The sequence below is a fragment of the Bufo gargarizans genome, chromosome 10, assembly GCF_014858855.1.
Source record: "Bufo gargarizans isolate SCDJY-AF-19 chromosome 10, ASM1485885v1, whole genome shotgun sequence".
Classification (NCBI taxonomy): domain Eukaryota; kingdom Metazoa; phylum Chordata; class Amphibia; order Anura; family Bufonidae; genus Bufo; species Bufo gargarizans.
The window spans coordinates 132,276,748-132,293,479 of NC_058089.1; the positions used below are offsets into that span (position 1 = coordinate 132,276,748).

At 46.0% G+C, this 16,732-nt stretch overlaps 1 protein-coding gene across 3 annotated transcripts in view; it reads left to right on the forward strand.

The window, feature by feature from the left end:
* The window catches only part of LOC122921021 (zinc finger protein ZFPM1-like), an 85,365-nt gene that overhangs the window by 40,341 nt on the left and 28,292 nt on the right, over positions 1–16,732 (forward strand). For all 3 annotated transcript variants that reach the window (XM_044270896.1, XM_044270895.1, XM_044270897.1), the window contains exons 2-4: positions 8,861–9,001; positions 9,307–9,417; positions 11,851–11,952. In XM_044270896.1, coding sequence (XP_044126831.1) covers positions 8,861–9,001; positions 9,307–9,417; positions 11,851–11,952 — 354 coding nt within the window. The remainder of the gene's footprint in view (positions 1–8,860; positions 9,002–9,306; positions 9,418–11,850; positions 11,953–16,732) is intronic.

Below are 16,732 nucleotides of genomic sequence, written 5' to 3' on the forward strand. Positions count from 1 at the left end.
TCCGGCATTATTTTCTATTGAAATGAGTTAATGCCGGATCCGGCCCCAAGTGTTCTGGAAAAACTGATCCGGTTTTGCGGTCTGCGCATGCGCAGACCTTTAAAAATGTGAAAAAGATAAATACTGGATCAGTTTTTCCGGATGACAACCGGAGAGATGGATGCGGTATTGCAATGCATTTGCGAGATGGATCCGGATCCGTCTACAAATGGTATCCCTTTACATACAGACTGCTGGAATCGAACAACACAAGTGTGCCTTATTAAAATGTTATGTAGTCGCTGAAATATTCAATAAAATGTATAGCGCCACCTGCTGCTTGCTCTTTTCCTTATTCCATCTCAGTAGGTGAAGGTGGATGCACATTCTACATATCTACAGTTACCGGGAGCTGCAGCAGAAAGGACATGCCCCCTGTACTGTGGTAGGGCTATACATGCAGCAGTAAAGACACAATGCCTGAGCATTGAGAGAGAGCTCCAAAAGAGGACACACCCCCCTGAGCTGTGAAAAGGAAATGGCTGCAGCACAAAAGACCCCCCCCCCCCGCCTCTCCTGTGATAGGGAGAGAACTGCAATAGAAAGGACCCCCCCCCACCCTCTTGATAGGGAGGGAACTGCATAGAAAGGACACGCCCCCCTGAGCTGTGAGAGGGCTGCAGCAGAAAGGATGCACTCCCTGAGCTGTGAAGGGGAGGGAATTGCAATAGAAAGGACACGCCCCCTGAGCTGTGAGAGGGCTGCAGCAGAAAGGATGCACTCCCTGAGCTGTGAAGGGGAGGGAATTGCAATAGAAAGGACACACACCCTGAGCTGTGAGAGGGCTGCAGCACAAAGGACCCCCCCCCCCCCCCCCCCCTGTGATAGGGGGGGGAAACTGCAATGGAGAGGACACCCCCCCCCCCCCCCCCACCCTCGTGAGGGGGGAATGCTGCAGCAGAAAATCCCTAAACTGCCAGCTTGATATAAATCTAGCTGAGCAATGTGTGGGGAGATCTGGATCCATGTGAGGAGCAGGGCTGCTTCCAATTTTTTTAGAAATAATTTGTCATGTACTATTTTTATGGACAAAAAGTACTGTAGATCTGTGAACTGAACCCTGTGGCTCACTGGCTGCTTATAGACTACAACTCCCAGCTGCTTATAACAGTATGTGGTTTTCACTTCCTGCCGAGAGTTGTAGTGACAACAACTAAAGATCAAGTAGACTTTGGAAACATAAAAAAATGATGTATTTGGTGATAATTGGGAGTTTTTCCAGTGTAACTGGTTATCCCTTGTTGTAAGCGCCACCACTGGTTCTACGGCAGATTATCTCCGCTGTGCTAGATGGAGGGCAGGAAATGCTGAGTGCACTGGGAATATCTTCCTCCACTCTTCCTTCCTCATCTGATGCTGTACTATCTGTCTTTCTGATGAGCTCCAGATTTGGCCTTTTACATGTTGTCCTTTTGTCCTGGCTGTGACTCGTCAAGGTGATTGTTCGTTCACCTACAGTTTACGTCTGGTCGGCAGCACGCCCCGTGTACACGAGCAGATGTCCTACCGAGAAACCGCAGGCAAGCTCCTTCATTATGATAGGCGGACATGTTTACACGGGGCGATGATCAGGAACGAGCGTTTGTAAGAATGATTGGCCGATCCTCGTCTGCCCATGTTTAAGGACCTTTATTATATCATGCGTGCAAAACACATCAAAAGTCGAAGTCGGCCATTTTTGTCTTTATATTGAGGCCACAAACAATCATTTATCAACTGAGAGGGCGCTTTGTATCATTAGATTATAACGTTTTTTCTGCTGTTTCTGATATTACCTGCTGTATATATAAATGCAGACAGAATATTTTTTAAATTTTCTTTTTTTTTTTTTTTATAATTTCGGAAATGAACAACGAAAGAGAGACTGCGATCTATTCAACTGTGGTAAATTCATTAACTATCGCTGTGTTTCTTCTGCAACCTGGAGATTTGGAGATAAGAATAAAATGTTTGTTTCTCAGAAATTCACACATTCAGATTGTTTGCTATTGCTCCTCGTTTCCACGCTTCACATGGCAACCAATCAGAATTCAGCTTACATGTTCTAAACTACCTCAAGACAAATGAAAGGTGAAAACGTGGATGGGGGCAAAGGAGCAGGGCCTCCAGCAGCCAGACAGATTCACTATAGCTGCAAATGTATAACATACCCTACAAATGTGAGCTGTCATTTTACAAGGGACACGTCCATTTTGCCTAGGTGATTTTTTTTTTTGTTTTTGTTTGTTTTTGTTGTTGTCCCACAAGCCATGTTCTAAATTTTTTAAATCATCACCTGGATCGGAATTTTTTGGCATGTAATTAATTTATTCAATACAGTGTATCTGTGTGGCGCCACCTGTTGTCCGTTCTTTTCCATATCTCTCCATCCACTGCAGTAACATCCTCCAATCTTTAACCTATTTAGAGGCCTTTGGTTTAATGAGTCAGTGGCCTCCTCTGTGAGGAGTGGAATACCTGATGCACAGGTTGACCTCTTGCTGCATGGCCCACCAGCGCACGGTGGATAAGGCTTTGCAGATGGAGTCATTCAGGTCCATTGTCTGGAAAGTTATTTCTTGAAGATCCTAAGGTTGTCTTCCAGTAGCTGGTGTCATTTTGGAGACAAATAAGGAAGTGAGCTGGTTCTGCCTGGGAGGATATAACTGTGACGGCCCCACCCCTGAGCAAGAAGTGGCACAACTGTGGTTCCCTTTGTCACTCCACACAAGAGGAAGACGGATCTTGCATTTTAATGTGGTGCCTGCCCTAAAGCATCATGGTCCTGAATTTAGAATGTGATTGTGCAGCCAATTCTACGGCTCTTTCTAGTAGACCAGAATTGTAAGTGCAGCGTTGGTTAGTGACCTCCCTGTGCACTTACCTCCTGCAGGACTCCCAAGGGTTAAGTGGCAGTTGTATGTGTGCGGCACAGGAGGGCTCCAGTAGACCGCTGTGTGGAAGGTAGGGGACAGTGCTATCCTTCTCCCATGATCTCCAGGCTGGTGGGAAAGTTTGGATATGTTACTATTTTCTGTTATCGTTTTTCCTTATCGGCCTGCTCTTGTCTGCATGCCTGAGTTCTGATACGGCGTGGTCTTTCACTTGCCAGCCTGAAATTCTTTCTCTTTAAACCACTTTTTTTTTTTTTTTCTTTTTTTAATTTAGTGGATGAACGAGGAGCATTTCAGAAACGGTTTATTATTTCACTGTTGAAAGAAGCTAATGCGGCCTTTAATTTGAGTGACAATCACTTGGAATCCTTTTCTCCTTTGAACCGTAGCTTCCCCCCGATCCTTTGTTCCGATCGTCTCCACTACCCTGCCCTAACCTCCTACCACTCAGTCCCGATAAATAACAAAATCCCGCCAAGATTATCGGTTTTAACCCGTCAACAACCAACCCACTGGGTGACAATCATGGTGGCCTCCACCACTCTTGACGGGTCTGTTTTAGTAAATATTTGTATTCCATATTAAATAACCATGCTGGCGAATCTTTTGAATCTTTTCATATAGCTGTGGTATGCCATTCCTCTATTATTCCCATCTGAAGTTTATGAATGAATTGCCAACTGGATGTTACCAGTAAGGGGGTGTCGCTGCACAGTCTGAGGGCTCATGCACACAAGCGTGCCGTGTTTAGCACTACGCAAATTGCAGATCTGCAAAACACGGGTGCTGCATGATAGAAATGCATATTCTTGATCTTTTTTTGCAGTGCCACAGAACAGAGCAATGGATGCAGATTGAAGTGAATGCAGCGTGGATCTGGTCCCAAACAACATTAATGTGCATGAGCCCCGACTCTGGCCGCACTGATTGGATAGTGGCACATTGTGCAGGAAAACACCCCCTAACAAAAAGTTGTCAATTCATTCATAAACTTCTAGGAGGAATAATGGAGTAATGGCACAACAAAGAGTTATATATAATAGATGCTCCAGAATAGTCCTTGAATGTGGAAATCCATTATTTATTACAGGTCTTCTTTAAACAAAGGTCACCCACCCAACTTTCTAGGAGTCCTAGACACAAACATATCTGCCCCGCTGTCAATGCCAGGCGTTCATCCCAGTCAGGAGGTTAGGAAAGCTGGGCAATAAGATTTGCACCCACCAGCTACTGTGAAACTGCAGATACCAGAGCGTGCTGGGAATTACAGTTCACAGTAGCCGGTGAGATGCAGGGCGCTCACCATCGCTCCCCGGCCTGCAGTGCTGTCCGATGGCGATGGGATTTAGGGATAAATTGGATCTCAATCCAGTGAATGAGCAGCAGAAAGCTGAAAGTGCTTGGAATTACCAGCCTGACGAGAGGATCATTTGAGCTGATCAGATGACTGGTGTCAGTCTTAATGTGTCTATTGACTCAGTGTCCTGCCTATAATAATCCTTTAATCCAGCATCTGATAGTTCAGCTCTTCTGGTGCAATAGTCACACTGCAGGACTTTATTGCTTCTGCTGCATCCCAAAAAAAAAAAGAAATCATAACCTTCACGTGATTCCAGCCTCCTATGCTCCAGATGGGGCGTCACTATCTGATCAGTGGAGTCTGACACCCGCACCCCTCCAATCAGACTTCACAGCGCCATCCACAGTGCTATGGACAGAGCTGGTTACTGCAGCGCTGCTCCCATCAAAGCCTGGTATTGCAAAATGACATCCTGTGGTGCAACAAATGGAACAATTTATTGCTTACACTAGTTAGGAATTGTGTATTGGACATTAGCTACAACTGGAGACAATAATTCTGGCTCAGGATCATCATTCACAGTCCAGGATGACGCGAGGGGCGATGTGATTTTCTCCTTTCTCTTTATTTTACTTTATAGAAATTCAAGTTTTCTCAAATATTCCATGAGACTTTGATCCATAGTTCTATATTTTCCTGTTGAATGCATGAAAATATGGGTGTATTTTTGGACCTCATCCAATCCAGATACATTCTGTTCTGCAAAATGCGGTAGGCACGCGGTCAGTGTTTTGTGGATGCATAATTTTTGGCCCTCAAAAACGTGTATGAGCCGTATGGAAATAATTCCTGCACTATAATGTGAATATCAGGAGTTTACAGAGTTAATTGGGTTTTGTCAGTCAGTCATCATTCTGGGGATGCCATCACTACAGAAGCCTGTGGAGGGGGAACATATTTTCCCCTCCCTTAATATAATATAATAATAGCAGGGGGATTTTGTGTAATGGTTTGAGCCGCCCCCCCCCCCCCCCCTATATTTCAGTGGCCGGCCGAGTAATTCCATTTTTAAAGCATGAAAAAGGACGCTGATGAAATTCCACTATCAGCGACAAACCAATATGCAAAATATCTCTCAGCAAATCAAATGGCTATTATGTGCTCATTCCCTTCCCAGCGCATTTGCTTAATGAAGAATAGACAGATCAGTCTGTCGGAGGATGCCTGCGAGAGGTGATAAGTGCCAGATATCCCAGTGAAGTGAACATGCAGGCATTTCTCCCCCCAACCAATCCTAGCACTGGCAACTTGCTTCACATTGGCAGCCGTGATGGCTTTTAGCCCAGTTTTTGCATATTGAGAATGGGCACAAAGAGTGGCCGATGGCTCGGGCAACTACAACCTGATAATATCTAAGGGGGGGGGGGGGGGGGGCTTGTTTTCCTTTGTTTTACTTTAAAGGATTACAAAATAGAAGAGTTGGGCGCTATGATCCCAAATTAGGTCTTTGGGCATTTCCAGGGGCATGACTGCAGTAGGCACATTACCCCAATCTGTTTATGCTGTCATAGGGATACTGAATTGCTACGCAAAAGCTGCCAATAATCTCATTATAAGCAAATTCTCTGTCATTGGACCTAAAAATCTTTTTGAACATCACATATACCTCCTCCTGACCAAAATCCGGCATTAAACCATTGTGGTACTTGGACTACACCCATATGTGCTCCATCTTGGTCAGTGCATTCTCTAACAGGGTGCCCTAGGGCAGGGATGGTGAACCCTTTACAGACTGAGTGCCCAAACTGCAACCCAAAACCCACTTATTTGTCGCAAAGTCCCAACACGGCAATTTAACCTTTAGTACTACAGTCCAATATAGTCTATCTTCCATGTACTTTATCATTTAGCTATAATAGCCTGACTGCGTTCAATGCGCTGCCTGTGTCATATATATACTGCGCCCTGCGCTGATGAATGGCAGGAAAAGTCTAAAGCATCTTGGTGCACCATAGACTATCTGCGGGTGCCCACAGATAGGTCTCTGAGTGCCGCCTCTGGCACCAGTGCTATAGGTTCGCCACCACTGCCCTAGGGTGTTTAAAAGCTTGGTCAACTCCATGCCATGGTTAGGGAATGGCCAACAGGTGTCTGTGCGGGGGCAGCATTCGATCAGATAGTGAGCTCTTTGGGACATTGATAGTATTGCTCTTTGCTTGGTCTCACACTGGGCTGCAGTATTTTGTCTTAGAACATTAAGACAACAGCAGGCAGCATGAAAAGGGAACGGGATGAAATTTGGGTCAGATATCAACATTTTCCCTTTTAAATTATTATTATTTTTTTTCACGTCTGCCAGAGGACTAAATTCATTGCATTGATCTTGGGCCTGAACGGCAGGCGTTTGATCTCAGATCCTTATCGGGAGAGAATTTAAAGTTTGCTCAAAAGATCCTTTGTTCCCTAACCAGGGCTCTTCCATTAGCCTCTGAGGGCACTTTTCATGCACGCTGTCTCATGGGCAGGAATCTAGATTGGGTGCGAAAATATTGCTTTTATAAAATGTTAATTAACCCATCCTTGGCAGCATAAAGCCTTTCTTTTACATATAGCGTTAAGACTGGCCATGCATGCCGGATTGGGCGTCTTGTTGGACAGTATATGAACAGGTGATGACTGCATTTCGGTTGGAGGTTTTGTGATATCAAGATTTTAGAAAATGTTTGTGTAGCCAACCTTGTCCTTTCCTGCCATCACAGTGGCCTCTATGGCATAGCTGGAGAAACTCCTAAAGTGTAGAGCGGACCGTGTGGCCCATAGATTTGTAGAATAGTGGCAGGTTGCAGCTCTACCCCATGCTCCTAGTCATAAATTTACTTATTGTAATCCTCTCTTGTCAAAGGTCTGCGGTTCTAAAATGGCTGGTTCCGACCCATGGAAATCTGTTTAATTCTTCCAAATTATTAGTAAACCCATAGGCCTACATGTGCTTACCTGCCATACCTTATATACCGTATCTTGTGGTACTGTTGCTATAAGTATCCATCATTGAACGCTGGTATATGATCCCTTGGTCTTAGTACTGGGATGCGCAGAGTTAATATCGCGCCGTAAAGAATTCCTCTTAATTCATGGCCTCTGCCGCTCGCAGTTCCATTCTATCCTCTCCACCAAAGACCGATGCCTCCTCACTGCCTGGCAAGAAAAGGCAGGCCACGTGACCAGGCAGCCAGGGGTTAATTTTATCAGACACCCAGGAGCCGTGCAGCCGTGAACGAAGAAATTAGCTTAACGACGTTACATTTACAAGAGGAGAAAAGCGATTTGTTAGCTGCTGATTGTTTCTCAGCATTATCAGTGCAGACTTTAATTGTGCTGGAACTGAAATTAGCAGAATTAGAAAAATTGCCTGTGCAGGGTCTGGCAGTGGCTTTCTCCACGCTCATTGTTGTGCGCTATGTATAGATTATGGAGCCTTTGTTCTCTCTGCGTAAATATACATGCCTGCAGTCAGGGAGCCTCTGAGAGCGGCTTCAACTTCCAATCGCCATGTGCGGCTCTCTCCAAGGAGAATCTGGGTCATAATTTAGGCTTTGACATTACTGAAGGCCAGGAGATCATTGTCGTGGAATGGAGATTGTTCCTTGTGGAACCGACAGCCCATAGAATACAAAAGATTAAGCAAATGCTAAATGTGACACTTGATCCATGTTTCACAATGACGTGCATAATGAAAAGTAATTTACAAGCAGGGCAAATCAGTCTGCTTATGTCCAGGCCTTGAAGCCTGCCTGCTGTTTGCTTTCAGAGTAGTTTCATTATTTCATATCATATTACCAATGTCTTGTATGAAGAAATCCTCATAACCAGTGTGTCTTGTGTCATAGGCTCCTCATTGTATGTGTCTCTTGTTCCGTAACATCCTCATAGCTGGTGCCTGGTACCGTGGCATCTTCATAGCGGGTGTCTGGTACCGTGGCATCTTCATAGCTGCTGCCTGGTACCGTGGCATCTTCATAGCTGCTGCCTGGTACCGTGGCATCTTCATAGCTGCTGCCTGGTACCGTGGCATCTTCATAGCTGGTGTCTGGTACCGTGGCATCCTCATAGCTGGTGTCTGGTACCGTGGCATCTTCATAGCTGCTGCCTGGTACCGTGGCATCTTCATAGCTGCTGCCTGGTACCGTGGCATCCTCATAGCTGGTGCCTGGTACCGTGGCATCTTCATAGCTGCTGCCTGGTACCGTGGCTTCTTCATAGCTGCTGCCTGGTACCGTGGCATCCTCATAGCTGGTGCCTGGCATCCTCATGGTGCCTGGTACCCTGGCATCCTCATAGCTGGTGCCTGGTACCCTGGCATCCTCATAGCTGGTACCCTGGCATCCTCATAGCTGGTGCCTGGTACCCTGGCATCCTCATAGCTGGTGCCTGGCATCCTCATAGCTGGTGCCTGGCATCCTCATAGCTGGTGCCTGGTACCCTGGCATCCTCATAGCTGGTGCCTGGTACCCTGGCATCCTCATAGCTGGTGTCATGACAGGTTATTTTGTACAAGTGTGACTTGTCTGGTTTCCAGCTATAGGGATATAACCTGGCTTTATTAATATGCTGTGCAAACTGATCATGCTTAATTATATTTTTTTTAAAGGTTCTCTTGGCGACATGGAAGAGACAGATGAAAACTTACCAGCAGAGTTTGCCCTTTCTGAAAAAAATGGAACCAATTCAGACCCAGAAGAATCAGCGGACTGCAGTTCTTCCAGTGCATCGAACAGCGACTGCGCAGAAGGTGAGTCCCAGTATGTTGTATGTGCACCTGTTTCACTGTTATGTTATTTCCCTAATATTCCCAGTCTTGTAATGTATATTTTATGTATTATATTTTGCTTATCAATTTATCATAGTTATTAACATGTTGCACCACTTCCCCCTTAATGAAGGGCCATGGCTCTGTAGCTGACACCCTATCATATCTTTTGCCATATTTGTGGTTGACTCTACAGAGAACCTTAGTAAAGACTATATTACAATTGCCAATCTAGAAGCCCCTTGTTTCCTTTGCCCCCGTCATGACCTATTTATCTTTACTACTAGGAGAGCAATGCAGCCCGGTGCCGCAGTCATTGGACCAAGAGCTGGAAGAACCAGACCCAGTGCCGAACGTGTGTGAGCTGGCTGAGGAATCTTCCCCCTCAGGTGTCCCAGGTAACTTAAGTAGCTTGCACGCTGGAGATTTTCCATTTGTGTACAGAATTTTTGCACAAGCCATATTTGCCCAGACCGGGGCTGTATTGACACATAACTAGTCTCTTAATGATGAGATACCTTGACTGTGACCTGCTGAAATGTGTCATCCTCTATGGATGGCTCCTTTCTGTTTGCCTTACACAGGCACATGTGGTTAATAGAAGGACCCCCTCTATTAGGGCACAAACCCACTACAAGCAGAGCCTCTCCCATTGAATCAGTAGGCACTGCGTGGTGCTTGAGTCGCATCGGCTCCTGTAATGTAATGCCAGGGTGATCCAGCAATCGGCTCATCAGCTAGGGGTCTCGCAATCCAGACACTCCTCCGACTAGAGCAGTAGATTATTGGGGTATGTCTGGGAAGGTCCTCATTCATCCAGGTCATGGTGTATTCTTGTAGACGTTTCACTGGTCATCCCACTGGCTTTCTCAGAATTCTCCAGTCCAGTTGTTCTGACTGATTACTACTGATTGATTATTTTAGGTTGTCACTATGGAGAATAGAGGGGATTCAGGGAGGGAAACATTTGCCTGTTCCTATCCCGGGAAAATATCTCTGATCTCCTCCTGTGTAACCCGGAGTCGCAGTGAGTTCACCTGACAGTATCACTGATTTCGATGGATAAGGGACGCACCCAGGTAGCTCCACATCACACAGGCTCTGTCCAATTCAGTGAAACTCTCACAGTGACTTGGCAGGTGCTGATAACCAGATAATGGACCATAACCCTTTCCTCTGCTACTGAGCATTGCACTGACTTGCATATTGAGGACACTACAGATACAGCATTGCTGTTCATTGATGATCAGTGAAGAATGACACTCCGTCTAATGATTGAGCTTTATTTGCCCTTCAGGGACAAGCTGATTGGCTTAGGCCAAAGAACAGCAACCTCCGGCACTCAGCTGTCGTTAAACTACAATTCCCACTTGCTCACCTGTTTCCCAGAACCACCATAGAAGTTAATAGAGCATGCTAGGAGTTGTAGTTCCAGGATCAGCTGGAGTCTGTCATTGCTGACCCCTTCCTAGGCAGTGTAATGGCTGCCCTTAGTAGTTGTCACCATGGTCGGCTCACACTGTAACTTCATGGACATTCTGGTGGTAAACTGGAACACCCAGCATCCAGCTGGCCACTATCTGATGGGAGTCTAGTAAAAACGTAACCCCCATAATGAGCATTTTGTAACATCCAGTAAAAATGCAGCCCTATTTCCTTCAATGCAGCACATCCTGATATAATAACAGGAATTTTAGATGATAGGGCACCGGACTAACAGCACGTCGCCTGAGGTCCCATGGAACGGATCATGGCTGACATACCTGCCGTCTATGAGTGCACTGCAAAGAGTGAGAAATGATCTCCATCAGCGGAAAAAGCCGCTGCTTCCCGTGTTGGGGTGCGGTCTTAATGCCCATCGATCTGATGGTAATCGTGCTCCCGGGCAGCTATTAATAATTCTGACGTCAGCTTTTATGGGCATTATCGATCTCAACTGTTGTGGTTATCATTGCAGGACAATATGCAAACATGCACTTTGTGCAGTAATCAGCAGGACTGTCATATGCAGATAGGCTTATCACGCCATCTTTAACTGCTGTTAATGGGGAGAAATATTATCAGCACAGTTGCTAGGAATAGGGCGAGTGAAAAGCCCAGGCCTTGCTTCCTGTTAACCTCCGAGCTGCCATGGAGCTTGATGGGAAGGTTGGAAGCCGATGAGCAGATTGTGATGGTGATGCCTAGGGTTGCGTTCACATTGGTGGTTTTTTGTGGTCTCCATTTAAGCAGGGAAAAGCTTCTGCCAAAAACATTAAATAAAAGCTGGGTTGGATGCCCGACGGCGATATCGGCCTCCAGTACGCTATAATGGCATCAAATTTGTCCTGAAAAGCTATTGATCAGCTCATGCCGGATACTTTTAAGGCCTCATGCACAAGACCGTATGTATTTTGCGGTCTGCAAAAAACGGATCCCCACAAAATACAGATGACAGTCCGTGTACATTCCGTATTTTGCGGAACAGAACAGCTGACAGATGGCCCCTAAAAGTCCATTACTATCCTTGTCCGTAATACAGACAATAATAGGACATGTTCTATTATTTTTTATTTTTTGCGGAACGGAAATACAGAATGCACACAAAGTAACTTCAGGTTTTTTTTTGTGGACCTATTGAAATGAATGGTTCTGTATACGGTCCGAAAAAGAAGGGACATGGAAAGAAAATGTAATCTGTGGTCCACTCCAGTTGTTGGTCAGAACCCTATATAGAGTTTTAGTCCTTGAAAAGGACTATATATTATATATATAATTATAATGGTAACCTTAACCTGGCAAGGATGGATCTGTCCATGCTTCAGTTTTTGTTTTTTCTTTTCTGGGTGCAGTGGTCCAGTCTCCAGCGTGTGAAGACAGCCCGACTTACAAAGCCCCGGAGTCCCCATCCAGTATGGAAAACATGGAGGAGCCCCTGAGGTGGAACGGTCCAGGTATGTGTCACCGTGGTTCCTGTTAATAAAGGATCTGGTCATGGTACACTGTTGCGAAAATTCAGCAGTTAAATGGTGAAGAATTTAAATACAAAGTCTATTAGTAATTCACTCTCCAGTAACTAAGGATTACAGAGATGGAGTTCCCCTTTAACTACTCTGTGGTCAAGATCACTCCGCCAAGACATATGGCCTCACTCACCCTTTTTTGAGATGCATGCACTGAAGTGACCGTGCGGGGATTCTGGTAGCGGAACTGTCCGTGGAGTGACGGAGCTGCCCTGGAATGCTCTGGAATTCTGCAAGATAACATAAACAGGAAGTGGAGTGTCAGATAGGAAATAGGTGGCACGTACGCAGGCAGATGAAGCCCTGAGACTCGGACCATAGGTGCGACTGGATGGGATTGTAAGGTTCTCAGCTGCCATGTATCATGGTGTTTCTGGGTGAGGGCATCTTCACAGACGTTTCTACAACTCAAAGTCAGTTCTGCTCATTTGAATGAGGCCTTGCAGAAATCCATGTGCTCTCTGCCAAAAAAAAACTAAACATTCAGATGAACGGAGCCGATTGTTCTTTTTTTTAATTTTTTATTTTTTTTTTTCAGATAATTTTTATTAATGATTTTCCATTTATACAAAATAAACCTGGAATATCAGCAGCGGATACAATGGGTACAAGTAATCTATTTGGACCTGTAGAAATGTATCTAGACATTTTCCAGAAGTAATAGTACAAGTTACATGTCAAGGCCCATTCATCCATATTTTATTATTAGCAGTAACTACCCCACCCTTAAACCATCCCCCCACCCCGGCGATGAAACGGGCACAGCAACCACAATAAAGGTATATTGTATTGGAACACCAACGTCCATGTTACCGATCCACCTCCACGCCAGGTCTACACACCTATTCTCCATTTTACATGAGGAAGTCCTACATCTACACCGAACTCTACGGAGCTGATTTTCAGTCCCATTTCTGCAGTGTCCGTAAGTTGCACCAACCATTCTTACACCCCCACACTGATCGTATAATCTATTATTCGATATATTAGTTTCTGTATGACGACCTGTATCTCTCACAATTAGAACTCTTCTTTCCCAGGCTTCTGAATGGCAATGACATTGGTCAATGCGCTAACAGTACACCCCCTTTCAGGAGGCTGGGAGATGGCCCCCCATGGTTACTTTACAGACCATACTGATATTCCGAAATGAAGAATTCCTGTGGAACTCCAGAGGACTTTCTCTATTATAAGGGGAGGGGGGTCTCGGTGCATATAATATATGTACATTCAGTGGTTAGGGTTTGGATTGTTACCTGACGTGTCACACCACGCAGCACCCCTCTGCACCCAACCGATGACTAAACTGACGCATGCAAAGTTCACGAGATTAGCTAATCGCCTGCCTTGATTAATTGCTGATGAGAGATGCTGTGTGGTAGATTTCCACTGGCACTTTCGGTGTTAAAGCATCCAGTTCAGATACTGGAACATATCACAGGACTACACACCCAGGTAAACACATCTTGTGATAGTTACCTGCAGGAAGGAGCATTCATTACGAATCAGGACCCCACATTATTGATGCCCGGCTCACCTGCTGTGATTGGCCCCGGAGAGTCACGCACTGAAATCATTCAAAGCGAGGGCCCCATCATTTGCAGTGCACAGGGTGAAATCCACAGCAGATCTTTCCTCTGCAGTTTCCACCTCTTGCCAACAGACCTATAGTTGGTATCCCACTCCGGACCATGGCAAGTTAGGGTTAATCTTCACAGGTCAAATACCATTCTAAAACACGGATTGTGTTTGTGTGATGAGGCCGATGTGCAGCTTCTGGCTCTGCTTTGGTTACGGGCAGTCTGTGGGCATGAGCTGTGCCAGGTAGCAGCCAAGAAATTCTTAGTTAAATGTCTGTTGAAAAACCGTAGCATAGAAACAGTGCGCTGATCGGAGCCTGGGCCATAGAGGACATTATATATTTCTGATGTACACTGGGGCGCATGATGGGAGTGCCAGTTCAGGTTTACTTTTGTAATCTACAGCTTGAATGGAAACCATCTTTGAGCACAGGGTTACTTCTTAAGGGGGCACCAAATCTGCAGCATACTGTTCTCTTGTATCTGCCATTTCTAGCTGTATGACAGGCGGATACGGTCTGCTGTTCTCCCCATCATTTCCCGCTGTGGAGAGGATGACTGGAGGGGCTGTGAATATGACCCATGAACGCAATCTATTGTTCTCTGGTATCAGCCATTTGGGCAGTGGAAATGCGGCCTGTATGCGAAGAAGTCCATACAGAACCCATTATTTTCCAGTCACTCTGTATATACTGGGGCTCCTCCCAATGTGGTGCCCCCTAGCCCTCCTGTGCCATCTGCATTCCTCCGCTGCCCGTTAAACCTGTTTATTTTTTCCCCATTTTAATGTATTTGTTCCATGTAAGCGATCTTTCGCTATCGTGTGCCTTCCGGTAATTGGAGTGTTATTAATTTCTGTGTGGTTGGGAGTAGATGCAGCGCCTGCGATGAAATGGTGATAGGGGACTTCGCTCACACATACCCGACTGATAGGCTTTCTATCTGCTCCTGTGCAGACTGAGCACTTATCAGGGACAGCACTGGTGAACAGACCAGAGAAGGAAATGGAGGAGACGCACTGTAATTCTTTATTATATCGCCCACATCCACTGCACATCTACAGAGGAGCAGAATTACATTCAGTGCCAAAACCACGGAACATGGTCCTCCCATTTCTGCCCTCCGCACCGTGTGGTGCCACAACACTTTATTTCCATGGAAGTCGTATTCTGTAGGTACCATTGTGAATGGAATGTCTTTGTGGTGACCAGGACCCAGAGTGTTGCTGCTCCTCCATCTACCGAGGTTCTGGGTCATAGACGCTGCAGTAATAAAGCGAATATGGTCGATAAAGAAAAGACCGTACTGTGCATGCACAAGTGATGTTCTGGTTATTTAACACTACTCCCTTAGTTCATGGCTATGATCAGTGACTCCGTAGGTCAGCATACCATACTGCAAACGGCTTCTGATTCATGAGCCTTGATTTCTGCACCCACATGCTTTACAATGCAGTTGTGCTCTATTAATGCACAGCTAGGATTAGTAACTCCAGTTTTGCTAAATTATCTTTGTATGACAGGTAGTCTGAGAGCCGCCTCCTGTTTCATCCGATGCGGAGGCCACTGCGTTCCCTCTTCACAGTATGGGTCCTTTTCGTGTTCACACAGTGCGATTTATTATTTGGACATGCACGGTACTCCTGTTTGGTTCACCCCCCCCCCCTGTTGCTGAGGTCCTGCACCCCCTCCCTCCCCAGATGCTATAGGCCAGTGATGGCAGTCAGTGCAGATTAGTTTACAGAAAGCCCCTTTGCAGCTCTGTTAGCCGCCTGCCCCCTCCTTTGTCTGCCCGGCGTTTCTGCTTCGCATTGAGGCTCTGGTGAATAATTTAGGCTCAGATTGCTATCTCGGTCCCATAGTATTCTCCATCTCTGGAGCAGCCATGGGATCCCTGCTGTTTGCATTGCACAGCTTGTAAAACATGACCGGGAGCTCACACGACGTCTACTTAGGTGACATTTGTGGAGAGGAAGCCATTCGATACCAGCGTCCATTCCAAAAACAGCTCTGAGGCACTTCATGTTAATGGTTGATGGATACAGGAGCTGCTACACCTCGCAGTAAATACCTCTTACATACATTATAGGAACCTGAAACTGTATAGCTATGGACAACCCAACTCGTCCAGGCTCCAGAATGGCAAATCTAACACATGGCAGCTATGCTTTCCTTCCGCTGTGTTCAGGAGTCAGCTGACAACGTCTATAGGAGCAGTAACGTGGCCGTAATGGTTGTCTCACTTTTCACGGTAACAGATAAAGGGCAAGCAGTCTGGGCTAGGCTTTCCACCACTCTTTGGTTTGCTGCCCTAGTGCTGCATCTGCTTGACCCAGGTCCAAATGTGCTTGTTGTCACCTAGCATTGGGGACACTTCCCAGCTTGGAGCCTAAATGGTTGAAGAGATGACTTTTGTTTCCAGTCAGCAATGGTAGACGTCCACCCAGTTCCCTTTGCGCTTGTTACCATTAAGCCTCTGTTTCTATCAGCGATCTGACAGACATGACTAATACAGCCCAGAACAGGCTGGCAGTGCCAATGTCTTAACCAGCTCCAAGAATGAAGATGTTGTTCCCCAGTCCGTCTTTGGGAGGAAATAAAACATACAGGGGCGTAGGTGTGCGCCATCAGCCAAAACTAACCCTGGCCCCTGAGCCTGACTGCTCCCTTGTTACTGGGCACTGGCATCGGGGCATTCAGTCAGCGGGTGAACAGGGGGCATGTGTTCATATTTAGTTGGCTTGGTGCAGGGAGCGGAGGACGTCATAGACTGGATCTAGTAAGGATGGAGTGCTCTCCACGCCACCCAAATACATGACCTTAATCAGAGGAGAGGATTGTGACCTCGGTATAAAAAGCTCCTGTGTATTACACCATAGGCATTTGTAGGAGCTGCTGTGTAATACGTTCAAACACCAGGAGCATGACCCCCTGCACTTGACCTCAGTACATGGCAGATGGATAGAGCAGCATAGGGAATCCATTGGTCTAATACAGGGACCTGCAAAATGGCAGCATGCCCAGAAAGACATGTATTGCAGACCACTGGAATAATACAGAATGGGGATGAGTCCAGTAGAGGCCCATGTACACAGGTCAGTGATCAGCATTATCTGGCTGAGGGGTACAGTC